General features: G+C 40.4%; 2 protein-coding genes across 6 annotated transcripts in view; both read right to left on the reverse strand.

Annotated features, from left to right (window-relative positions):
• ASB11 (ankyrin repeat and SOCS box containing 11) overlaps nt 1-6,882 on the reverse strand; it is a 32,138-nt gene extending 25,256 nt beyond the window's left edge. The window contains exons 1-3 of one of the 3 annotated variants that reach the window (XM_070366230.1): nt 6,747-6,882; nt 4,823-4,899; nt 3,480-3,585 (exon numbers count right to left, since the gene is read on the reverse strand). In XM_070366230.1, coding sequence (XP_070222331.1) covers nt 3,480-3,585; nt 4,823-4,864 — 148 coding nt within the window. In that variant the 5' untranslated portion in view covers nt 4,865-4,899; nt 6,747-6,882. Of the gene's footprint in view, nt 1-2,426; nt 2,633-3,479; nt 4,502-4,822; nt 4,900-6,746 lie in introns of those variants that run through there. The other 2 variants (XM_005903117.2, XM_005903119.3) reach the window with 2 other exon arrangements.
• Nucleotides 4,912-20,956, reverse strand: PIGA (phosphatidylinositol glycan anchor biosynthesis class A). 3 transcript variants are annotated; one of them, XR_011463287.1, is made up of 9 exons: nt 20,875-20,956; nt 20,534-20,641; nt 17,846-18,625; nt 13,756-13,888; nt 12,918-13,050; nt 12,543-12,749; nt 10,659-10,819; nt 9,211-9,354; nt 4,912-6,843 (listed from the first exon to the last, which is right to left on the reverse strand). XR_011463287.1 is itself a non-coding variant. In XM_070366228.1 (8 exons), exons 3-8 carry the CDS (start codon nt 18,561-18,563, stop codon nt 6,706-6,708), a joined length of 1,473 nt encoding a protein of 490 aa, XP_070222329.1. In that variant the 5' UTR covers nt 18,564-18,625; nt 20,534-20,641; nt 20,875-20,956; the 3' UTR covers nt 4,912-6,705. The 3 variants fall into 3 exon arrangements, 2 of the variants coding, with proteins under 2 accessions (XP_070222329.1, XP_005903177.1); XM_070366228.1 differs by lacking the exon at nt 10,659-10,819; XM_005903115.2 differs by lacking the exons at nt 4,912-6,843; nt 10,659-10,819 and having other exon boundaries at nt 9,082-9,354.
• Between the last annotated feature and the right edge of the window lie 5,269 nt (nt 20,957-26,225).

Consider the following 26,225-nt stretch of genomic DNA (forward strand, 5'->3'; position numbering starts at 1 on the left):
GGAAAATCTTCTCCAACAGCATTTAGCGAAAAAAGAAAATTTCAAAAGAATTTTGGGTGTGAATCAAAATACAGGTAAGAACCTAATAGAATTAAATAATATTTTAAGGAAAACAAAGGTAACTTGAAAAGACATAAGAAATGCCCCCAGTTAAAATGCACACTCTCTTGAACACTCAGTTCTGGTCAAAAGATGAACTACTGTCAATGAACATCGTTCTGTAGTGAGTCAGAAAGAAGCTTCCTTTGCACCCATTAGGAGTCAAGAGAGTTGAGCAGATGACAGGTTGGGTGGCAGAGCCCTGCTGAGGACTGTCAGTCCCAACGTGGGACAGCCAGCAGGCACTGTGATCCATAACCACTCAGAGGATGGGTGGGCCGAGGCTTTGCGGAGACAAGCACCGACACTGGAGGTGGAGGCCGGGCAAGAATGGACTGAAGGCAGGAAAAAAACCGGTGATGTGGGAAGGACAGGAAAAAGGAGTCAAGGTGATGAGTCAGGCAGAGGCGTGGCCATCAAATCAAGGTCAGTCAGTCCTTTGAATTTAGAAAAACAAGAAGGACAACTGATTTTAGGCAAAACACTTAGAAGAGAATTCATTCTTTTTTCCAAGGGTGTAATTCCACTATCTCTTATCTGCAACTGTAAAATTCCCCAAATTCTGAAAACCAAGTCTTTCCCCAGTTGTATCCAAGATCCTTTGGCAGTAAAACATGGTCATGACTCAGGTTTAACAACCTATTATTTTTAATTTGTATTTTCACTTAGTGTGAATATTGATACTTTCACTATAGAAATATTGAAACCTTTGACTGCAGGAGGCAGCTCCAGGCTCTGCTGGGAATGCTGTGGTAATATCCAGTATACACACTGGGTAATCCTTTTCAGTATCCCCCACATGCCTGAATCCTGAAACGTGTCTGGCCCAAGGGTTGTGAATAACAAATTATCAACCTGAATCTACACTTTATTTTTTATCAAGTTTGATGACCAAGTTACTGTACTAAATATAGAGCTTCAGTTCTGGCCAAATTAGCAAAGGTTGAAAAATCATACACGTCCCTCAGGAGAGAGAATGTGTCTAGAGAAACATCTGTGGGCTGAAGGTGGGGCTGGTGAGGCATCAGGTGCTGGAGATATGAGAATATCAAGGGTCAGTAACAATGTTTCGAACTCCAAAATATGTATCTATTACTGACAAATTACACAAAGAAGCCTGAAAAAACTAAAAACCGCCACCCAACCCCATAGCTGAACTCAATTCTGATGACTTATTTACAAAGGGAATAGTTTAAACCACAAAGAAATATCGAATGATGTACTCCAGAATATTAAAAAAAAAAACTCTACAAAAAATTTTACAGCCAAAAAAGGATACAAAATGAGGGATGTGATGCTAGGTACAGCATTTGAAAGTGCTAGGATCTATGGCAGACTCAACTCTGTCCTGGCTGACGTTTTTACTGCCTCTCCTTGTTTTTGATAGCCCTGACGATAATTTACAGAAACAGAATATGCTATTGAAGTCAAGAAAGGTAACCTTGGGCTGAGATTTTAGTAAGTCAATTAGCTGACTTACTGATTTAATGTCACATATTTTCCCAACAAACATTTGTCTGACCAACGAGCAGCAAAGTCAATTTCTGGTGTGAGTTGAACACTCAGACAAAATTTTGTTCTTGGTTTTTAAAATGTCTAGTTTTAAATATATATAGTATCTGACTATTAACAGTGTCAAAAGAAAAAAAAAAAACTGTTGGAATCATGTAAAAACCACTGTTTCTCGCATATTACCACCTACATCATTATAAAAGGCTTTACCAAATCTGGATATACTCTCTATTATATATGTGTGCAATGTGTAGAAGTAAACGCACCATCCTCACACACGTATATATGTATGTATAAAGGAAGGAAATTAAACTGCAAAATTAACAGGCACTATTCAATCCACTGCTTCTTGTTAGTGATCATCAAGAAACATGTTTCTGACTTTTGTAACACCATGCTATTTGCAAATTAAATGAATATCATCCTAGGAGCTTCAACAAGTAAAGATATTTGAGCTAATGAATAAGTGAGCTCTATTTATGAAAATTGTGTTACAGCTCCAGGTTTTGATTATTATAAATCTTTCTTAAGAGAGTACTTCACTGAGGACCACAAAGGCAGAAATTATGCACACAAGCACCAAGAAAAAATGTTTTCAACATGCTCTTGCTGATACTGACTATCCGACTTTACCTAATTTAAACTGTGAGGATGATGTACCTATGAGAACATCAAAACTATGTGATAGAAACTTTTAGACAGCCCCTGATTCGATTTACAAATTAAATTAGAAAATAGCTTTTCAGATTATGCTTAACTTGAAATTAAAGTTACTTTTAGGTTTTTTTGTTTTAAACCAAGTCAAAGCAACATACCTCCCTGAAATGTATGACAAATATAATCCCCAAAAGAAATCTCTTTCCACACTCCAAGGCTTCTGCCACTTTCCGAAACTTCGAGATTCTTCTCATTTTCCCCCGTTAATTGAAGCATTCTGAGGCTTTGTTTTTGGAGGTCTTATCTCTCTGGATAAGGCTGCTGTTCCCTAGAGTCCTTAAAGTTGTCTAGTGTATTGGAATCACACAACCTAAGTCTATTTTGAAAAGAGAATCCAGGATGCAAGTTGAAATGGATACTAGAATAAAGAATGAGGTAACCCTGGAACCCCTACGAACACTAAAAATACATAGGGAAAATAAGGAACTCTGTTTATGAATAAATCCTCCTCTTATCAAGTGGCAGTCCCAGCAGTAACAATATGATTCATTTACTTTTGCAGCATCTCCCTACAATTAAGGTGCATCGTTTCTTTAAAGAAATAGAGACTAAATTCTGCAAAGCATGAGACTTTAAAATGTTTTGCCCAAAGGTTGGCATTTCATATTGTAATAATGTTTGCTGTGCTTTGCACCGTGTTGGGTATAAATGGATTCAATGAAGGGGTTTCCCCTGACAGTGACAAGTGGCTAAGCAATTCAAACTGCAAATGACAGCACATATAGATATATATGACACCATACCTATGGCTGCTTTAAATCATTACTGGTCAGTCCATTTCCTGGGGAAAGTTTTGTCAGAATGTATTGTTAACATTTGATTGAAGTATTTAAGAAAATAATCCTATCAAGTAATTTTGCTGTTAGTAGAAAGGAGGTTTCTCAAAATACTGTTAGAAAGCCACTATTCTATTTACTTCTTAAATAGTAACTGCTAATGAAACTACTAACTTGCAGAAAAGCTGAAAATCTTTCACAAATCGGTGCTGTCAACACCCTTTGCTACTTTAAATAATTTTTTAAAATAACCCAAAGTATAAATAAAATACTCAAAGCCAAAGTATAAATAAAATTTGTCTTCTAGAAATACTATTCTATGAATTATCTAGGAGATTTCTTTAAAGTATTGGGAACAAATTCATGTATTTTTACCTGAAATTTCACCAAAGATCTCTTCTGCTATCCTAGCCGCTTCTTTTCTATTTCCTTTGACGATATAGAAATGGGTTAGGAGCGCCAAGAACACTTTAATTAAAAGCTTGAAGAAAAAAAAAGTAGCAAACATTGTAATAAAAATGTTTTTAAAGCCATAGGAAACAGAACCGTCCTCCATTTTGGCTTACACTCTGTATAGGTTCTTGGGACTGCAAAATTTCACCGAGTTATAATTGGTATCATATGACATCTATTTTAAACCTTCTAGCTCTCTGTGCTCCTGTTACGGAGAACTGAGTTTGTAGATTCTAAGCTAACTGTGATTTGGCGACTGCATACACTGACATTCAAGGTAATGTTAAATGAATGAAAGAAATTTCCTTCAAACCAGAAACACCCAATAGTTCTAGACCTACATTCCTCAGTGTTGTTTAACAAACAGGATTCAAGTCCAAAATGTTTTTACCCCTCAATTCCAGTTTTTACTATGTTCTATTGAAAGGCAGGATTGGAAAGATAGAACAAGCCTCTCAGATCCCATGGGGATGAAGCAAGTTATTTGAACTTCATAAAAAAGAAGTACTAATATTACATTCTGTGCTTTTGGTGGCAAGTACCAGCCCCTGGAACACTTCAATATTCTCTTCATTCTGAGGCTATAAAGCCCAAATCTAAAATATGACCAGTTATGAAAGGCTATTTACTCTAAAGCAGTATTTAATAAAAGGCCCAGTTTGGATGCCTCTCCAGACTGGAAGCATTAGACCACTTGCTGTAATAGCTTCATCCATGACAAAGTCCCCTAGTAACATTTCTGATCTTTACTTCCTATTGTCAGGAAAGGTGGTGCTTCTTTCTAGAAAATGTGGGCTATAGTCAATCATGCTGCTGCTGCTGCTAAGTCACTTCAGTCGTGTCCGACTCTGTGTGACCCTAGATGGCAGCCCACCAGGCTCCCCCGTCCCTGGGATTCTCCAGGCAAGAACACTGGAGTGGGTTGCCATTTCCTTCTCCAATGCAGGAAAGTGAAAAGTGAAAGTGAAGTCGCTCAGTCGTGTCTGACCCTCAGCAACCCCATGGACTGCAGCCTTCCAGGCTCCTCCGTTCATGGGATTTTCCAGGCAAGAGTACTGGAGTGGGGTGCCATTGCCTTCTCCATAGTCAATCATGGAGGACTTATAATGAAAAGGATGAAGATGCCCTATACTCCGGGTGAGGTATCCAAAGATTCTATCAGTCAGCATCTTCCCTCGCTGGACAATATTCTCCTATAACCCTAACTCTTCAACACGCATCAGCTGGCCAATACAAGTAAAGTTGACTTGTTTAATATACCTCACCTGAGAAAAACAGATGCAGAAACTCGAAGTCTCCTCTTTCATTCTTGGCTATATTAGATTTTCTAAATTTCTACAACCTATTGGAAAAGACAAACCCAAATAAAATTATAGGAGACAACTAAATCAACCTTATTTAATAAATGCTTGATGCAAAACTATGGGAGTTTCTCCTAGCACTCAGACAAATTAGAATGACTCCCTGTGTAAGAACTATCTCCCTATACTCTGTAAAAGAGTAAGACATGAGAATCAACCCCAAGGCACAATATATAACGTATCCATTTCAGTGTAGTATCTCCACGCCATCACAAACTTGTGTGAACTTGTGTGGTTTCCATTTGCAAGGACAGATACTAACATACAAGGTTTTCTTTACCAAGCTTAGATTACCTGGCCAAGCTATTAAAATACAGAAACACAAGCGTTTTAGTTCATGTTTCTTTCTCCAACTGTTCTGGAAGAAGGCGATCATTTACCCACGTTGGCCCAATGATGTATCTAGTAATACATAACATTATTCGATCTTGTTTTGAACTTAATTTTTTCACCTAAAACATGACTATACTTTTCATTTTACATACCAGAAAAGCTGGCTGTGAGAAGCTCGACTTTTGTACTATTTAAGAGATTATCTTTATTATATTTGAGCACTACGTTTGAGATGGGTATAAAAGGCTACTGAAATGACGAGTTAACTCAGAGTATCTTGTAAAGAAGGCAAAACCATCTAGAGCATCAGGGTTTCCCAGCCTCGGCACTACTGACATTTTGGACCAGATAATTCTTTGGTGTGCGATGCCAATGCCCCACTCTTATCCAGTTCGAACAACCAGAAATGTCTCCAGGTATTGCCAGATGTCCCCCAGGGGACAAAATCACCACCGCCACATCCCGCTGAGAATAACTGAGCCACAGCCAAGAGTGAAGGATAACGGAAAATCAACTCCCCAAAGGATTGTTGAATACAAATCAAAATCTACTGTAGAGAGCTTTGATTTTCAGAATTTCATATTTTAAAAATTCAGAACAGGATAATACAATTTAACATCTTTGGAGAATGCAGAGAAGGACAAAAAGGCCTGTAAAAAACCTTTGCGAAACTAAACACAGACCTATTATACCATGACTGAGCTAAAAGTAAGTTTTGGTGTAATAGAAATCAGAACATATCACTGGAGACTTTCTTGCTGGTCCAGTGGCTAAGACTCCGAGTTCCCAGTGCAAGGGGCCCTGGTCGGCAAACTAGATCCCACATGCCACAACTAAGACCTGGAGCAGTCAAATAACTATATAAACAAATTTTTTTTTTTTTAAAAAAGAACTTATCAATGTAGAGAACTGCTTCCAACAAAGAAGGTGGGAGAAGCTGGGCATTGGGCTGTACCCCATAGGCCTGCCAAGCCCTGTACTTGCCCAGCCTCAAGATCGAAAAGCCCAGCAGAGTCAGTGATAGAGACATCAGTGGTTTAATAGATGGGGGATCTTACACATCTGAAGCAAGGTCCTGGAGCGACACCCCAATTCGTGCTGTAGGTAACAGGAAGCAGGACGGCAGGACATGGAGATAGGAGGTTTTGCTACTAAGGGAAGGGGCAGATTAGCAGCTCCAGGGGAACTGAAGTCAGGTGGCTCATCAGTTACCAGGGAAATAGCACAGGGACACACCCCTCACAGCTCCTTTGAGAAGCTATCAGGTGGAGATGTTTGATGGAGAGATTAGAATAAGCACTAGCTGGGGCCAGGGCAAGTATGTAGGAAGGTCAGTCCTGTGAGTAGGGTGCAGGTGAAGCAGGGACTGATGGTACACTGAGTTTCAATAAATGAAGTCAAAATTCCAATTTTTCTTAAAATAGCTTACAAGATATAGAGTATAATTATGTAATTCACATACACAATAGTTTACAGAAGTATTCATTTGTCTTACACAGTAATTCTAGTGAAGTGAAAAATACAGGCTTGTTTGGATCAGGAAACAAAGGCACAATTGAACTTGCTATTCCATGATTAAAACAAAGAATATTCTAGAAAGAAAAGATGACAGAGTAATTAATCAATTGAAAGATATTTCCATATTTCCTGTTTCACTAACAGACTAAGCAAAACATCAGACTGCTCTAAAAAAAAAAAAGCATGCGAGGTAGGTAGGTGGGGGGAGTATTGCTCAACTAGTTAATAATATTCTGTTTCTCAAACAAGGCAAATTCAGAAAAATGTCAAAATGTCATTTTGGTCTTTATTTTTGGACAGGTAGTGTGTTTTTATAAATCAGTTTTACATGTGCTACTTTCTGCAACATCAAAAGAAACACAATATATTTTTCATATATTCCTTATCACTGCAAGTTCACTTTCAAATAAATGTAAGTAGCAGGGTAGAACAATATGTTTCCACATATTGACCAGTGCAACACTGACAGTTACAATTAAGGTATTCAGGAAGCCTGAAAATTCAGATGTACTAGAACAAGCAAATTTACTTCCACTTATTAAAGAAAAAAATAAGGAAAATATGCAACTTACATATTTTTCATGCAAGAACGTTAAACCCTATTTCCATGCGAAATAAATGGCAGTTTAATAGTTAAATGATAATTTTGAAGGAAAAAAAAGCTAAGAAAAAAATAAAAGATAAAACAGGAGTATGCCTTTAAAAATTAATGAACAGAATAAAACCAAATGTTATACAGTTCCCCGCTTTATCATGAATACTGGCACTGTTTATTTCATTATTTATATAACTCAGTTTCTATGCCTAAAAGTCCCAGTGAGACTGAATGGTTTGGGCCAGTCTGTTTTTCTTTAATGAAAGAGCCCCTAACTTCTAGATATTAAAACTGTACTCTCGCATTTGTGTTTTAAAAGCACAAATATATTTCTTATGTATCAGTGGCAACCAACTAACAGACATGTTAAGATACTTTTTTAAAGTTCTGTGAATGTTGTCATTAAAAAAAATCTTGTAAAGAATCACAACACTGCCAGCGTCTAACTAGCGCGTCCACAGTGCCTCATTCTTGTGACTTCACAGTCCTTTATCACAAAAATTTATTCTAATGAGTTCAAAGAATTAATAAGACACACCATGTGGATAATTGGGGGTTTAAAAACCCATGGCTCTGGGCAACAACGATTATAGTTAAAAACATCCATCCACAAAGAGACTGTGTTCCTAAAATTTTCAGACTCAACTGGCTATAAACAAAACATTCTGGGGGCAAGACTTCTGCACACTGACAATACTTATCAGGCATCAGCTAGGCCACAAGTGAAGGGAGGTGACTTCTATCAAAGATCCGGGGTAGCAGCTGATTTTGAGATGGCACACCTCATACATTCTGCTCAGAAAACACGAAGGCATTGACAGAGGACTAAATTATGCACTGAGAGACGTGGAGGGTTTCTTTGCACTATCATCAACAGTGGGATCGGTCCCTAGTATTTAAAAAGCAAGAAGCATTTTCATACACACAACTGAAGACGAAGGCTTGACCTAGGAGAATGCATCCAACAGATCAGAGAAGAACTCGGAGTATGCAGGCAAGTTTTTCCTGGCATTAAAAACCATCAGCATTTTTGGCGTGGTGGCTATCTTACCACTTCATGTCAAATATGACCATGACGAAGTGAGCCATTTATTTGAGTGATCAACAAGGAATGAATGCATCCCCTGGTTCCTAACGCAGGAAGCATCTAGTTCAACACGTGACAGGTGCTTCACACAGGCTGGCTGCTGACAGCCCATTTTACTCAAGAAACCTGATTATATGGAACACTTACTGAGTGTACCCAATAAGTTACGAACATGACTTCAATGTCTAATAAACACAGTATGAACATGACTTAAAAAATAGTTCATAGAGTTGTTACACTTCCCTAAAGAAAACCTGTAAACATCTGGTGAACGTCTAATGGTAGAACATTTAAAACTGGCCAAAAAATGCCCAGGAAACGTTTGGCCCTTCGGCACCCAAAGCTCCCAAAATATAACGTTAAACATCTCTGCTAGAGGGATTTCAGTAGTCTGAAAAATTGCATACCTGAGTGGCTTCAATGCTCTCTCCTAAATTTTAAGTAAGTGCAAGGAGTTTCAACACTCAGGAATTGCATAAGTGTTTATCTTTCCTCAAAATAAAACATTGAATGATATAGAGGTAGCATAACTTACTAAATTAAGTTTAAAATGAAAAAGAAAAAAAGCAAGGTTATTTTCAATAGTCTTAATAGAATTATTACAAGTATTGAAAATCTCACAACTCAGGCTTTCTTCTACCTTGTTTTAGACAGCACAGTATGCTCAGCCCCCCTTTTACTATAAGGATATCGATGAGTCCAGGCACCCTTTGGCCCTGTAGCATCTATTGCAACATCAATTAAAGAATCTGGAGTCACCCATCTCAGGAAGATGAGGAAGAGAAAGTTGAATACAGCCAACAGAGCAAAAATGTAGCCTGTCACGGGGCCACAGTGAGAAATGAGTCTGTCCAGCCGTTTGTCCATGGGTAACACAGCTTCTCCTGCCACTCGGTCGTATACCTGGCGGGAGAGAACCAAAAATGAGCACATGGCAGGCCGCAACAAAACGATGACCTACACAGGTCAGGAGTGCTTTAGAGATGTAAACAGGAAGCACTTACAATTCACTGTTGTTACAGTAATGATGTGATGAATGAAGCTGCTTACACTAAGTACTGCCATTTGATTCACTTATGGATGCCTCCTCTGGACAAATCACTCGGGTATTTTTACCCTGGGACACCCAGATGAATCTACCTCGGCCCCTGTGCCCTAGGGGATCCCCAGCAATATTTAACCAACTAGGAGAATTCCAAAGTCCTGAGAAGCTGGAATGGCTTTGGGGGCTGCCTCTGTTAAGGCCGTGTTTAATTCAGCAGTGACTTCCAAAAGCAGGACTGGCCCTTTAGGACTCCTTGATTCAACTACTACCAGAAAGTTACAATCTACGGGTTCAGAGAGGCTCTTCTCTCCACAGCCATGAGAGGCTGAGTTGCTGTGCACAGGCATGGAGAAAACAGAGACATTTCATGGATGCCAAATAAAAGGAGGGGAAATGGATGGGGGAAATTTGGGTAGATGGGACAGGCCAAACACTGGCAAATAAAGTTCACTGCTGAGAACTGGTAATAGATGGCTTGCTTTTTTAAAGAACTGCTAAGCACTAAACTCTGAAATATTCAAAAAAAAAGCTCTCTGAAGTTACTTCAAACACATAAAATGGGCCGGCCTTCGTGTTTTTTAAGTGCACATGGTCATTACTCGTGCTCATTCTCACGTTATCAGATCTGTAAACTATCTCGTTTTGACCTCAGCAAAGTTCTGATGTGCAGAGCAAGTTCTAAAGATCAATGGTCTCTGAAAGGTACGGGCTGTTTTTGTCTAGCTCCTCTACCCTGAGGACATTTGGAATACATTTTAGTTAGAGTTATGTCGAGCATTTTCATACTGTTCACAGGGTTCTCGGGGCAAGAACACTGGAGTGGTTTGCCATTTCCTCCTCCAGGAAATGGAGATGGTTAGATAGCATCACTGACTCAATGGACAGGAACTTAAGCCAACTTCAGGAGACACTGAAAGACAGGGAAGCCTGGCATGCTGCAATCCACAGGGTCACAAAGTGGCAGACACGACTTAGCGACTGAACAACAAATGTCAAGCATTACACTGAGTGGTGAATTATAACTGAAAAAATATCTTTTCAGCACAAACACCAATTTAATTTCTTGATTAATTTTTCTAGATAGCAGTTAAACTAAGGAGTTGAAAGGGATCAAACACCCTGTGTGAAACAGGTAGAATTAAAAGAGCAACTAGAAACTCACCCGTACGTCCACCTTTATTTCTAGGTCAGTTAACTTATGATCTCAAGTGACAAAATAATACTTTGCTACTATGGAGAGAATGACAGGCTTGACAATCCATTAGCGATAAGGATTCACTTTCTTCTTTGCATGTATACTATAAACCGTCATAGAGTGTAAAACTGAAAACAATACAGATGTTCTACTATTACTTTAAGCGTAACTGAAGGAAAATTTGTGGTTTAAATAAAACCCCAATTCGCTCCTTTAACATAGACTGAAAAACTATCACCATAATTCTTTGCCCCTGAACTTGCTATGTATAACAGGGCAAACTTCCGAGGTTTACATGTTGATCAAAAAGGTAAGGCACAATTAGAGCTATGGTTTTCAGTCAGGGTGGGCCTCACTAAGAAAAGCTGCCTAACCAAATATCCCTGCCCACCACTCCCGAATTCCACCCCTACCCCCTCGCAAAGGGTCTTGTGAGAATCCAGCAGTGGCAGGGGCACAGGAAAATAGAAATCAACAGAGCCTGAAAGGCTCCTGAGACAGTTCTGCCACACACTCCCAGAAAGCACTCAGTGCTGTGCCCCAACTGCCACAGGAAAACAAGGAAATGTAGTTATTTCAAACAGGTGGAGTCACTGGTGGAGTTAACTTCTAGAAAATACCTCAGGGTTATTTCAGTCAAAACTGTTTGTTAATGCAAATATCTCATGTTTCAATAGAAAATGTGTATGACAATTTTTGAGAGTTTTTTTGCACTTCCATTCAAATACGGGCTCACCTTATGTATGGGAATTTACAATTTAAGCCAGTTAAGACTCTGTAATGACCTAGAGGGGCTGGGTGGGAGGGAGCGGATATATGTATGCATACAGCTGAATCACTTTATTGTATAGCAGAAACTAACACAACATTGTAAAGCAATTATATATAAAAAAAAAAAAACAAACCAACCACAAGAAAGCCTTTCTGCTTGCTCAGCTCTATGTAGCTCCCAACTTTGGGCTAGAAACTAGCAGCTCCACTGAATACAGGTAAGAGTACACAGCACTATCTTCTCCAGGGTCCCAACCAACTGTCCTTCTGCACAGTTTCCAAATACTAATAAGCACAGCATTTCCATTCAGCTTGTTATGTTGTAACAAGAGGCAGGAGGCAGACGAAGTAATGAGAGGCAGTTAAACAAGGACGAAATTGAGTAGAATAACTGAAGTACTGACCTCAAAATAAGGAGGCATTTCCCACAACTGTACTCTCCTACCTAAGGACATTAACCTATTTCCTGCACCTGTCCTTTTGGAAATTCTCTACTGCTGCTTTCTATTTGTGATCCTACTTACATTTGTCATGTGCATTTGGAATTCTAACTTACTATGTTCCCCGTCAGCCCAAAGATGCAAAAATCTCCTTTCAATTAAAAAAAAAAAAATCACAGCAGCTAGCAAGAGCCACACAAGTTCTGGAAGTAGCCTGAATTACATATTTGTAAGTTACAAAGTTGCCACAACTGGGCTAAGCAAAACCAGGTATTTTCCAATAGACCTATATGCTTTAGAATTATAAACAGCCTCAAAAAAATGTCTAAAAGTAGATTTTAATATTAGTTTTGCCTCTAATTGTTGTAACTTCTAGAAAAGTCTGTAACTCTTACATGGCCAGTTTAACGAAAGGTCTAGATACTGCATTACTATTTTTCAGATGTCAAAGGCAATGATCTGACTAGAAACTTAGCCTAGTATATACAAAAAGAAGTCTCATTTGGAAAGAGACTTCATAAAGTTAAGCAATAGAGAAGAAATGGTAAACCTATAATAAAAGAAGTAAATGTGTATGTGAAACATCAGGTAAGAATTCCAGACACAATCTTCAAATACCCTTCTCTAGCACGTGACGTACTTTTTCAGTTCTCTCTGCAACGTTCCTCCAGGTGTAGAAAGTCTTTACAATGTTATGGATATTTTCTGGAGGTGGCAATGCTCCTGATTTCAGTTGGAAAATAGCTTTTTCCAATCCCTCACACAAAGATTTTACAGAAGGCTCACATAAAATGATAAGATTTTCTGGAAGTACTTCAGGAATTCCACCAACCCTGGTACTTACAACCTTAAAAAGAAAAACAAAACAAAACAAAAAAATGTGATCCACCAGAATTCATCTCTCAGGTAAACAAGCAAAACCAACTTAAAAAAATATAACAGACTGCATCTGATTATTTTTCAAAAGACACATGCAGAAACCCCAGCAATGTAATAAGCCCTCCAAGCTTTTTACCTGTAAACCACAACTGGCTGCTTCCACAATCGCCATGCAGAATGCTTCCGTAAGAGAAGTATTAAGAAAAATATGTCCTTGAACTAAGACATTTCTAACATCCTTGTGCTCTAAGGCTCCCAAGAGACGCACTCTGATGTTTGAAACAAGAGAAGAAAGAGGGGAGTAACAATCATGGTATAAAAGAAATACCAATCATAAGCTTCTAACCTTTTCCATCTCAAAAGTCTGGTATCACCCAACTCTGATCTAAAAGTCATATAAAACTGTTTGGTTAAAACTCATAGAGCTATACATATTTCTAACTTTTGTCACAGATCAAATTTCATCCTCTCCAAAATTAGTTTGCCTTCCATGAAAATATTAATACACTTTGATGAGTAAATGTTAAAGTATCATTTCTAAATAGGAAAATGTCTCTTTTAAATTGAGGCTTCACATGCACACAGCTCACCTGTTATCTAAGTTAACAAGGAAGAGAAATGTTTGAATCTGTATATGCAGAGCAATTTACATGATTTGGGCCATGTTATTTAAATCACAACTCAGTGTGGCTTGAGAATCTGCAAACACTTCCAATCAAAGTAGTTGTTTTTTTGTGCATTCTTGGGTGCCCCAACCAGTTTCTAAAGTCAAATAATACTGGGCTAAAAAAAAAAAAATAATGAATACCCTATCTAGGGTTTCCCATTTATATCATTTTTTTAAAAATAGGCTTTGCATTACTTTATCAAGTACATGTAGCAGAAGCAGCCCACTTAATGCAGGCACGAAACCAAAACCAAATTTAGGTAAAAGATTATTTTCTCACCCAAGACAATATGGAATCCATCAATACCTGTCATGGAGCTGGTATCTTTCCCGTACTTCTTCCAAAATGATTCTCTTTGGTCCCTCTCCTCCAATTATGAATTTTAAATCAGGATATTTCTGACAGAGTTCAGGTATTATACCACTAAGTAAATCGGTCCCTGAAAACATAAAGTTGAATGTTGGAGATGTTAATAATTAAATTTAAAGTTTTTATCAGAACTGAGAATGCACTCACTTCGAAAAGTACTAGCTTACATAAGCAGGGAAACAAATTCCCTTAACCCTTTCCTAGAATGGTGGAATCACTCACAAACTATCAGGGGTCCCCCAAGAATTCTGGAAGATATATACACTGACACCATTGTTACCTTCTACCCACTCAGTTTGTAGACTATTCTGTTTTGAAAGTATTCAAGTTATTCACCTGTGATTACACAAGGCCTGTGACTAAAAAAGGCATTAGAGGTAGCTAACATTTCAGTTAAATTTTTCTACAGAACAGGAGAGCTGACTGGAGATCTGGGGCTTGTTCCAGCCTTTGTACGAGCAAGGCCTTTGACAATGGGAAAGTTTCCCGATATAGAAGACGAAGAGACCACTGTACCTAAAGTCCAAGGTCTCTTTCAACCATAAAATTCTACTGAACTGTGATTCTACCTCCTACTATAGGTAAGGGCTAAGCAGCAAAACATAACTGCTGCCTCCATTTTGTTAAGAATGCGGTTTGTACACAGGATTTTGCAGCGAACACTATGGTATCAGCAAAATTTATAAGAACAGTCCATCTAAACCTGTGATAGCCCACTTGCCCCAAATGACAGTGGATGAAGGTGGAAGGACCTCATGTGCCAGATCATTATAGTCTATAGAACGAAAGGGTGTATCTCGGTCCTTTCTTTCCTTTTAATGAAATACTTTCTCATAATATGTAAATACAACCTCAGGCAATAAAAGGCAGCAAAGTAAATTATGCTCCACTAGTCTGAAAAGTGGCTATACAAAGAGACAGCAGTAGTGATGTTTCAGAATTTAGTTCATTAACAATGACAAACCACACACATTCAAAAGTAAATGTAAAATAAGCCAATTAAAGCTTAAAAAAATGCACACAGACACATACACAAGAACTGCACTTCAATCAATCTTCCCAAATATAGGCAGATTAATTATTAAAAAGATGGTACGAGAAATAAAGGTTCATTTTAATTAAATAATTCAAAGTAGGATTAAATAAACTGCTAGTATTTTCAAAATATGACTGCATTAGCAAACTCACATGTGGCATTTATGAATTATGAAACCTTCTCATTAAAATCTTAGCTGTTTCAAGTGTATCATCAAGCCCATCAACTAGATTCTAGATAAACTAGACGTTTTACTGACTTCTAACAATCAGCCTCCTATAATTCCTTCCCCTCTTTCTTCTAATACAAAGGTTAAGAATCCATTCTTTAAATGAAAAAAAAAAAAACAACAAACACAACATATAGAGTAATAATCGGAATTCCTACCAACAGCTAACACTGAGTGCTCCCCACAAATAAAAAATGCTCTGGTACCTCTACCAAGAGCCTAACGCAACGAAACACACAGGACTTTCAACTGCCATATTCACACAAAATGGGCAAGAAAATTTCTGATTCAAAGTTCTTTTAAAGCATAGTCTAACAGTATTTTAAAGAACTTCCTGAATCTATACCTAGGATAATGGCTGGGCTGAGGATGGAGGAACAGGAGACCTTAACTTGAGAAGGGCTCAACTCAGGCTGGTTACCTCTGTTACTTACTGTGTAACCTGGGTGAGTTACTTACCCTCTCTGAGATTCAGTTTCTTTGTTACACGCAGATAACATCTACACTACAGTTGGGAGGGTCAAATGAGGTACTATACCATGCACAGGCTTTATCAACTGCAGAACATAAATGTAAGTCATCATTACCACTAGAGCAAGAAGTGGGGCATGCCTGCACATGCACAGGAGCACTGCGAAACCCTGCCTAAGAGCAAAACAGGCTCAACAGAAAAGGAAAGAGGCCGGCCAGGAATCCTGGGAGGTAGAACTTTGATTTATCCTCTTACTTAATACGTTTCAGTGGCCTTTGATATCTGGTCCAAATGAACACCTCCTGAAGAAATTAATTTATTAATAATTAACAGGCCATTAATTAATCTCTTTGGGGCTACAGATATGGCTGTTCTGTCTTAGAATGTTACTGGCAAATGGCGAGGGTTTGATAAATTTTTTTTTTAATTATTGAACTGAGAACAGGAAAGGCTATAGCTGCTGTTGGTTAGCTCAGCTGGTTAAAATACCATGATTAGTGAGGTAAAGGTACCAGGTTCAATCTTTGAACAGATAAGTTAATTCTGCTCTGATCCTTGACCATGTATGCATCATATGCTTTCTTAGCTGGCTCTGTCACCAGGGTATATTATTTGCTAAAAAGCAAAAAACAAACAAACAAAAAAAAAACAGGCATAAACACATCACCAATCTCCCAAGAGGGATTCAGAACACAGAATGCTGCTCCATTCGCATCTTCTTCAAGAATGAAAGCATGCCACTGCTTTCACGCCTCAAAACGCAGTTCAGTGGTTCCCTCACCAACCTCGGTTTATCGGATCACAGCAGACTAAGGCTGTGCATTCCTAAACCATCCTGACCAAGGCCCACATCTGCACTCCCCAGTGCACTGGGGCACTTCGGATCCCACTGCTGAGCTGCATGCGTACCAGGAATCAGCTGCATTTCTCCACAAATCTGTTTGATACCAACTGCACTTGTTACTGTATTTGGCTTACCTAATAGCGCATAAACGGACAAAATGAGTTTCTGTGAAGCTAAGCTGAACAGTCTGAAACATTCAGTCAAGACACAGAAAAAGTCCTTGTCAGATCAGGGGGTATCCTGAACCACTGTGTAAGATCAAAAACAAATGGAAAATCCAGAGGTACATCACTTCACATGCCTTTAGGTTCTCATCACACATGAGAGACCCAAATTGGCAACTGTTAAATTATGCTTCTTGAAGGTGACTGTGCAAGAAAGATGATTCAGCTCAAACCAATGGACCAGTACTCTTAAGCCTACAGGCCTACATCTTATTGGCAATTCAGTGCATGGTAACAGTATTTTGAGTAAATTCAAATATTTTAAAGGGTGGTTACATATTATCTTTTTAACAATTCCCTACTTTTAGTGACAATTTTGATTGCTGACAATTGGTTTTCCGATACCATCCAGAAGACCATTTATGTTTTGAATAACCAGACTGCTTCGGACTTGGAGTCAGCGAGGCTGCGGTATCCGTGAAATGCTGCAGAGGCACTGAAACCATCCTCTCTGGGCACAGCAGACCCTTCCCGAGTACTTTATAGGAACCATCACTGAACCTTACAAGATCACCACTGTTGCTCGAACCATACAAAACGAAAAAATTGAGACTCAGAGATGTTAAGCAGCTTGTCATCGATGACACAGCAGGACGGAACCAGGATAGGATTTTGGGCCATCTAACCCCGCTTTCTTCATCACTTACCTGCCAACACATTATTGTCTTATCTACACTGAAAGGAAATAAGCAAGCTACAGAACAGCAATGTGCAGAACAAGCTCACTGACTCTGAGTAAATGAATTACAAACGACAGGAAAGCTATAAATCAAAACATTCATTAGGGTCATCCCTGAATCACACGGTTACAGCTGATGTTAGTTTTCACCCTTGGGATTTTCTTAGCTTTCAAAATATCTGCAATGAAAAAAAAGGGTTATGTGGTAGGCTGGGCCCTGTACTTCTCACTGTATATGTAGGGAAATTTTCAAAAGACCTGAACTATTAAACAGCATCAGGTTATTGTTATTCCTTTAAGCAACTATTAAAACATCAAAGGTGGGCGGTAAGGGTAGGAATAGTATTTACCACTGTTCCAGAAATTTCTCCTTTAGGATGTATAAAACATATTAGAGCCTTGTTTACTATATTTAACACAGAAGTAGTTATAAAGCCGTAAAACAAAATGAGAAGCCCAACAATCATTATAACACAGATATTCAACAGCTTTCTACAAGGAAAAAAAGGCTGCGCAGTACAATTGTAGCTATCATTTCATTACCTTTTCTGTAAACAAGTCTGCTGACAACAACAATAGTTATTATACTATCATGCCTTCTAAATGGGTCTGGAGTGAAGTCAGTAGGATCTACAGCATTAGGAATGACGGACACTATTTCAGGATTCAGTGCTGCTCTTAGCACAGTGTTTTCCTTACTAGTGTAAGAGACACAAATTATGTGGTTTGTGTCACAAAGAGACACAGTTAGAAGCTTGTTTGTAAGCACCGAGCTGACATCAGCAAATCCGAAAAGGGAATGGTCCGTGAAGACTGTCTGGAGGCCCATTGTCTTGGCGTGGAAGAGGGCATCATGGGCCATGGCAGAAAAGGAACTATGTGAATGGATTATCGTGACTCTCTCCCGAACAAATATGTACCTGAGCAATGGCAGACTGTGAAAGAGGGTCGTGGCTGTAGATTGGTTGTACATGACTTTCAGAGGCAAGTAATAGACTTTGAGGCCATTAGTGAGGTAACGGATGCCTTTGCGATTTCCGTAAGCGTGGGTGACAATTATGACCTTGTGCCCTCTTTCAATCAGGCACTGAGAGAGCTGGTAAATGTGACTTTCCACGCCTCCCATGTTTGGGTAGAAAAAGTCCGACACCATGCATATATTATGGGCACAGGTCCTAAATGTGTGAAGACTTCCAGGGATGACACGGGAGAGTGATGCTGAGGAAGGCTGGCCACGCCCACCTCTTCCTCTATAGGCCATGCTGAGACGGTTTAGGCATTAGTCCTCAGAGCAACCCAGTTAAGATAGGTGTCCTCTAGTACCTGAAAGAGAGAGTAGACAGGATCTCAGCTCAGAGACAAAATGCATTCCGCACTCCAAATCCAGACATACATATGTTTTAATGTTAATGTAAATCTGTTAGCTCTCTCCCTAGAAATAAAACATACGATGTAGTCATGCATTCGACAGCATTTACTTGCTTACCATTTACTGTGGGCCATACAACAAAACTAGACTCTGCAATGGTCCTCATACCTTAATTTTGATCTAAGAATACCACTATACATAATTTTAAATAATTTTTGTTACCAAAGTATAATAATACTTTGCCATACTAACCAAGCAGTTTATCCAGACAATTAGATGTGCAACTCTTTACAGAAAAGGTTTGCTAACCTCACTTCAGAGCCCAAGCCATTGACTCAAAGACTCCCATCAAGTTCGCTAGTATTAACTCTGTGGTTTACACTAGAAATATATCCGGAATAAGAACTGTCTTTTGAGAGCAACTTTCTAAAGTATCACTTGTAGCACATGCCAGACCTCACTTTCCCCTTCCTTATTCAAAAATGGTGATAATCAAACCATTCCTTTCATTTCTTAAAACTTTCAGTTATGTACATCTTCCCTCCACTAATGACCCTTTCTTCAGTTCGGAATCTAAACATAAAAACTAGAGATGGGCTGGATCTGGGGCCATTTTCTACATCTGAAGCAGGAAATGTTCAGCTAAGGGGTCCCCGAAAACATCAGTGCAAAATGCGCACTAAATATTCAATATGACTACAGAGTCTTAGATTGTTAACGCAAAAGAGAAAGCAAGTGAAACTCATTCTCAGCTTTTACAAATGAGATTTCCATGCCTCAAGAAAACTCAACAATGGGAAGCCATTCTAAAGGTCTGAGTTTCTGATTCACCACAAACTCAGAAAATGCAAAGCAACAGCTTGTGCAAAGTCTATTCTCTCCAACAAGGTCATCTTTATTTTAAACACAGTCTCAGAAATAATAAGTGTTTGTTGAGCGGAATTTACTAATTAAGATTCAATATTACCAAATCAAGAGATAAGTTTGTACTGTTAAGCAGCTTCAGTAAGGTTTTCTTACTGTGGTTTCTCACTTAAACCTGAATTTCCAGTTCCATTCAATTTTAAAAGATGAGTGATAATGAAAACAGTGAGTAAAGCACCAGATGAAATCATTTAAAGTTCTGTCATTAATCTGCAATGTTCTGTGAGCAATCTGCCTATCAGGGTATCAAGCCTAACACCTTCACGGCGTAAAAGCGCAACAAACGGTACAAGCACAAAATCTTAAGATTTTAAACCTGAAGAGAAACTTGGAGATCTAGTGAAACAACTCTTTTATTTTCCAAATGACAAGTTGAGCGATCTGTCCAAGGTCCCCACTCAGCCACTTAAGTGGCAAATGCGAGATGGCCGTAAAATCCACAGCCACAGTCAAGGAGTCCCTGGACAGTCATTATCAGCAGACTTCTGAGAAGCCTTAGAGTAACCCGGGGGGCGGGGCGGATTGGGGTCAAGAGGACGGTGTTTCCAACCCACCCCTGGGCGCCGTCCCGGCTTCACTTTCTGAGGTCGCTGGGGAGCGCCAGGGCCAAGGAAGAGATGACTCCGCCTCAGTCAGCGACCCCGCGCGATCAGGCGCGGTCTCGCCTGAGACGCCAGAAAGTGAGCAGGAAACCGAGGCCGAGGGTCCCGGGGCCGTTCTTCCCGCCCTCCTCAGCCGACAGGGAACCGGCTACAGTGCGGCCGCCTCGGCACACCCGCAGCCCCACTCGACTCCCGAGCCCCTCGACCCCGAATTCTGAGCCTCAAGCTAGGTCGGCTTCGCCCCCTCCATCACCGGCTATGCTCCCCTGAGGACAGCCCAGTCCCAATTGGAAGATGGAGAGAGGACCGGCGACAGGAAGTCAGACGCGTACTTACCGGCAAGTCCCATGGCCGCCAGTGTCCGGACCTCCCGCGGCTGCAGCCGGAGTCCCACCCAGCAGCTCCGAGGCACCAATCAAGGGCGTCCGCGAGCGAGCGCCGCACCTACAGGACAGCCAATCAAAAAGAGAAAGTGGAGTCACGCGCAGGAGCGACTCCCCACCCATCAGCGTGCGATGTAACGTCAGCGCGCGCCTACACGTGTCACCACGATGTTCCGGAAGACTTGTTTTGTCTGTACTGAAAGCAGTACTGCTCGGTTTAACCTTTTATGTGAATTCTTAATGTTGCGATTCTCTAAAAATCGGCCTTGATCTCTTGCTACACAAGCAACCCACCAGGACTCTTCAACCGGGTAAAACCAGCACTCCCCAGCGTGCCTCGCAGCGACCCATTGGCTCTCCTGGGAGTTGTAGTCCCGTGGCCTTTGGGGGCGAATCCGAACTTAGAAAACTCACTCCCAGGATGCACCGCACGCCTAACCCGAATCTTGTGAATGGTCAGCTGAGTTCGCGCCGTGGTTGCCTAGAAACAGTGTCTCTTTGGACGCCTGTTCTCTCTGGCTTCCAGTTGGAGAGACTTTGGGCTGGGATGGCTACAGAAAGCTGGGGTCATGGTTGCGTTTTGTTTATTGTTTATCGTCTCTGCTACAGAAGCTCCGCCTGGTTTTTACCATTCTGGTAGGATTGCCTGATGTAGTGAGTAAAATACACAAAAAGTCAACGTTTTTAATAATTTGAACTTCAGATAAATAATGTTTATGTAAGTATGTCCTAAATATAGGGGACTTTACTAAAAAGTTACTCATCGTTTATCTGAAATTCAAAAGTTAACTGGGCATCTTGTATTTTATGTGGCAACCCTCCACTCTGGAGAAAAAAAATTTGAGACCTGAAATAGCAACTCCCACTCAGACTGGTTCAGCAGGCCATGGTGGTACTTGGCCAAGAGGCTAATGAATCAGTGGGAGTAGTCTGATGATCATCCATGCACTCCTCACCATTGGTACATGGAGTTCCCAACCGAGGAAATGCTTTCCTGAGCACCATCACCACCGTCTTTACCAGCACTCATTTTAAGCCTGTAGAAAGGCTATTAATCCCTGAAGATTTCACCTCCTTTCCCAAATCTCTAGAGGGAATTAAATCCTCCCTCTTGTATTTTGACAGTAGTTTGGCTATATGCTGGTATAGCATTTATCAGGTGATATTCAAATTGTTTGCCTGTCCTCCTGCCCCACCCCTCCACCTGGCCTTCTTCCTCAGCCTGATCCTTGGAGACTTGTGTCTTCTTGGGATCTCTCATGGATTTCTTTCTGAAAATTGGCATTTATATTTGCTTGTTAGTAAGCAGAGGCAAGGTCTGCTCCTGGTACTAGAAATCAAGTAAGTTTTAGTTGTATTAATGAATTTATTTATTCAATGCCTGCACAATTTCTGACACATATATATACCCGATTGAATGTACTGAAGAACTGACTCATTTGAAAAGACCCTGATGCTGGGAAAGATTGAAGGCATAGGGGAGAAGGGGAAGACAGAGGATGAGATGGTTGGATGGCATCACCGACTAGATGGACATGAGTTTGAGTAAACTCTGGGAGTTGGTAATGGACAGGGAGGCCTGGCATGCTGCAGTCCATGGGGTTGTAAAGAGTCAGACACTACTGAGCGACTGAACTGACTGAATGTACTGAAAAAATTCCAAGGGGTGTACCTTAAAAAAGTACAGGGAACTGATATAATTTATAGAGCACTTTGGCTGTAGACTTTGAAATGTATTAATGATTTAACTTTAATGAATAAGGTTCAAGTGGGAATAGATATTCTGCTCTGTGTTTATATTGAAGCATCAGAGAATAAAAGTTATGGAAGACTCAAGGATACTTACACAAGCTTAATAATGTGCAGTTGGTTTCCCAGATAAGACCAACAGTACCAGGTGGTACAGCACTGTTTTGGTCTTCTTTTTCATGTTTGCAATAGAAGGCAATGGCACCCCATTCCAGTACTCTTGCGTGGAACATCGCATGGGCGGAGGAGCCTGGTGGGCTGCAGTCCATGGGGTCGCTAAGAGTCAGACACGACTGAGCGACTTCACTTTCACTTTTCACTTTCATGCATTGGAGAAGGAAATGGCAACCCACTCTGGTGTTCTTGCCTGGAGGATCCCAGGGATGGGGGAGCCTAGTGGGCTGCCGTCTGTGGGGTCGCACAGAGTCGGACACGACTGAATCGACTTAGCAGCAGCAGCAGCAGCAGTGAGACAATAGGCTTCCCTGGTGGCTCAGTGGTAAAGACTCAGTCTGCCACTGCAGGAGACGTGGGTTCTATCCCTGGGTTGGGAAGATCCCCTGGAGAAGGAAATGGCAACCCACTCCAGGATTCTTGCCTGGGAAATCCCATGAACACAGGAGCCTGGTGGGCTACAATCTATGGGGTCGCAAAAGAGTCAGACATGACTTAGCCCCTAAGTAACAACAATCAAGACAATAACTATTGGGTAGAAATCATGGAAAGTATAAGTGAAGGTTAATCCTCATTTGTTGATCTCCCAGCTTGCCACTGCCATAGTTCGTATTACAATGTTTGTTGTTCAGTCGCTAAGTTGTGTCTGACTCTTTGCGACCCCATGGACTGAAGCACACTAGGCTTCCCTGTCCTCTGTCTCCTGGAGTTTGCTCAAATTCATGCTCATTGAGTCGGTAATGCTATCTAACCATCTCATTCTCTGCCTCCCTCTTCTCCTTTTGCCTTCAGCCTTTCCCAGCATCAGGATCTTTTCCAGTGAGTCAGCTCTTCGCATCAGGTAGTCAAAGGATTGGAGCTTCAGCATCCGTCCTTCCAATGAATATTCAGGGTTGATTTCCTTTAGGATTGACTAGTTTGATCTCCTTGCAGTTCAAGGGACTCTCAAGAGTCTTCTCCAGCACCACAATTCAAAAGCATCAATTCTTCAGCACTCAGCCTTCTTTATGGTCCAACTCTTATATCCATACATGACTGCTGGAAAAACCATAGCTTTGACTATACGGACCTTTGTCGGCAAAGTGATGGCAATTCTACTGTGAATCTTCTAAGATCTTGATGCCAATCAATACTTCAAAAAACTTGAGTTATTTTCAAAGAAGAATAAATATTTTCTATTTTTATCATCAAACAATTTACCAAGTGCCTACTCTGTAAAAGGTTTTGTGGGGAATACAAGGAATATTAAACACAGTGTGTTTTTAAAACTTTTCATCTTTTTCAGCTTTTATATATTTTTCATCAATGGTAAAAAGTAATCCACTTTTCTTGAAAAGTTCTTTGTATTTTAAATACTGTAGGATAGGCTGACCTTTATAAACAGATATTAATAAAGGCATGCTGTTGCCAAGTCTCTGTGGAGGAGGGGGTTGAGAAAGCTGCAGGCTGTGCCAGTAAAGTTTACAGTTCCAACAAAGTCTGAAAACATTGAACATCATGTTCATCTCTGATCTAGGCACTTAACATTAAAAGGCAAATAAATCATGATTCTGTACACACTTCACCATCTCACATGGGTTGAGACTCCATTTTTAGTCAGTTAAACCTTAAGCAAAGGTCACAATTAAAGGCTATTTTCTAAAAGTCAAGAAAAGTTGTAGCAGCAGGATGAAGAAGCTGTAAATCTGGGAATAATTCTAATTATAGTGTTCTGCCTAAATGTATGGCATCAGGGTATGCCTTTAGAGAATTTTCATGTAAACCAATAAATTAGACTAAAATACTTTCATGCAGTGGCTTCTGACTGCACATAATAGAAAGTGAGAGCAATCAGTACCAGTGGTGTATAAAATGACCTGTAAGTGTAGAAGGTATAAAATAAAAGTAGATATCATCTTCCCTTGAAATTCAACCCTTTGCAAATGTATATGTAAATGAGCTCTTGGACAATTTTGGAGTGGGAAGGCACCGCATTTGTATTGAGAACCCGCTATCTATGTACAAGGCACAAGGCAAGGAAAAATTGGCATGTGCTTTATCCCCAAGAAACCAAAACAGTTAAGGAATATGTAAATATCTATGATAAAAGGTGGGAGGTGATAAATACCGGAAAAGAAATACAAGAAAAATACTGGGAGTTCAGAATATTTCTGGCTGCCAATGGAAGTAAAAAGTGCTCATGCAACTGCTGGGAGCAAGATTATTCCAAGTAGAACTTGACCAAGGTACAGAGACAGGCGCTGACTGGCCAGTGAATGCTGTTGTATAACTCCACAGGGTAAGAGAAGGGGAGGGGTTCATATGGGAGAAAGTTATCTCCAGGGAAGGCTGGAACAGACTGATAGAGGATCTTACTAAGGGAAAAGGACTTGATACTGAGCCAGATTTACAGCCAAGATGACATTTTCAATTAATATTTTGAGACTCCTCTCTTCTCACTGTGCTTCAGAAAGAAAAATGAGACATAAACAAGAGAATTCACATTATAGCTGTGGGCAAAAGAAGATCCTCAAGATTTCCATGTATCAGAAACAGAATCAAAATGCAGAACAGTGATCAGAACAAAGACAACACAGGTCCTGGGCTCTGTATGTGGAAACCCGAAGACACTGACCAGAGTTCAGCTCTTGTAGAACAATGGAGACTAACAGGTCTCTATGTGTGGCTAAAGACAGGAACCAACCCTGTGGGAGACTGTTACATGGTAGCCTTCAGTGAACCATTTTCCTATATTTGCACCCTTGTCTAATCTCCTCCCACATCAACTCTATGCTTGGCCATGTGACTTGCTTGGCCAGTGGGACATCAGTAAATGAGATATAGCAGAAGCTCAATGAGTGCGTATATACTGGGGCATGTCCTGTTGGAACCTCTCTTGAAAGTTGATGGCTATGCTATAAAGAAGCTCAGGTAAGATACTGAATCATGAAAACCCCCTGGAAAGAGCCCTGGAGAATGAGAGTTCATATTGGCCATTCCAGTGGTAGATGAGTTTCCATTCACTGGTCACAGAATCCATATAATACTTCACTATCCACTAAATAATTATTAGGGACCTACTATATGCAAGACATTGTTCCCATACAAAACATTCAGTTCAGTTCAGTCACCCAGTCGTGTCCAACTCTTTGCGACCCCATGGACTGCAACACGCCAGGCTTCCCTATCCATCACCAACTCCCGGAGCCTACTCAAACTCCTGTCCATTGCATTGGTGAAGCTACCCAACCATCTCATCCTCTGTCATCCCCTTCTCCTCCTGCCCCCCATCCCTCCCTGCATCAGAGTCTTTTCCAATGAATCAACTCTTCGCATGAGGTGGCCAAAGTACTGGAGTTTCAGCTTTAGCATCATTCCGTCCAAAGAAATCCCAGGGCTGATCTCCTTCAGAATGGACTGGTTGGATCTCCTTGCAGTCCAAGGGACTCTCAAGAGTCTTCTCCAACAACACAGTTCAAAAGCATCAACTCTTCGGCGCTTGGCCTTCTTCACAGTCCAACTCTCACATCCATACATGACCACAGGAAAAACCATAGCCTTGACTAGACGGACCTTTGTTGGCAAAGTAATGTCTCTGCTTTTGAATATGCTATCTAGGTTGGTCATAACTTTCCTTCCAAGGAGGCTAGGAGGACCAACCCCACATCCAAGGAGCCGTGGCTGCTCGGGTGCAGGAGGGCCTAGAGGAGCTATCCCACATTGAAGGTCAGGAAGGGCGGCGG

The sequence above is a fragment of the Bos mutus genome, chromosome X (genome assembly GCF_027580195.1).
Source record: "Bos mutus isolate GX-2022 chromosome X, NWIPB_WYAK_1.1, whole genome shotgun sequence".
Lineage (NCBI taxonomy): Eukaryota > Metazoa > Chordata > Mammalia > Artiodactyla > Bovidae > Bos > Bos mutus.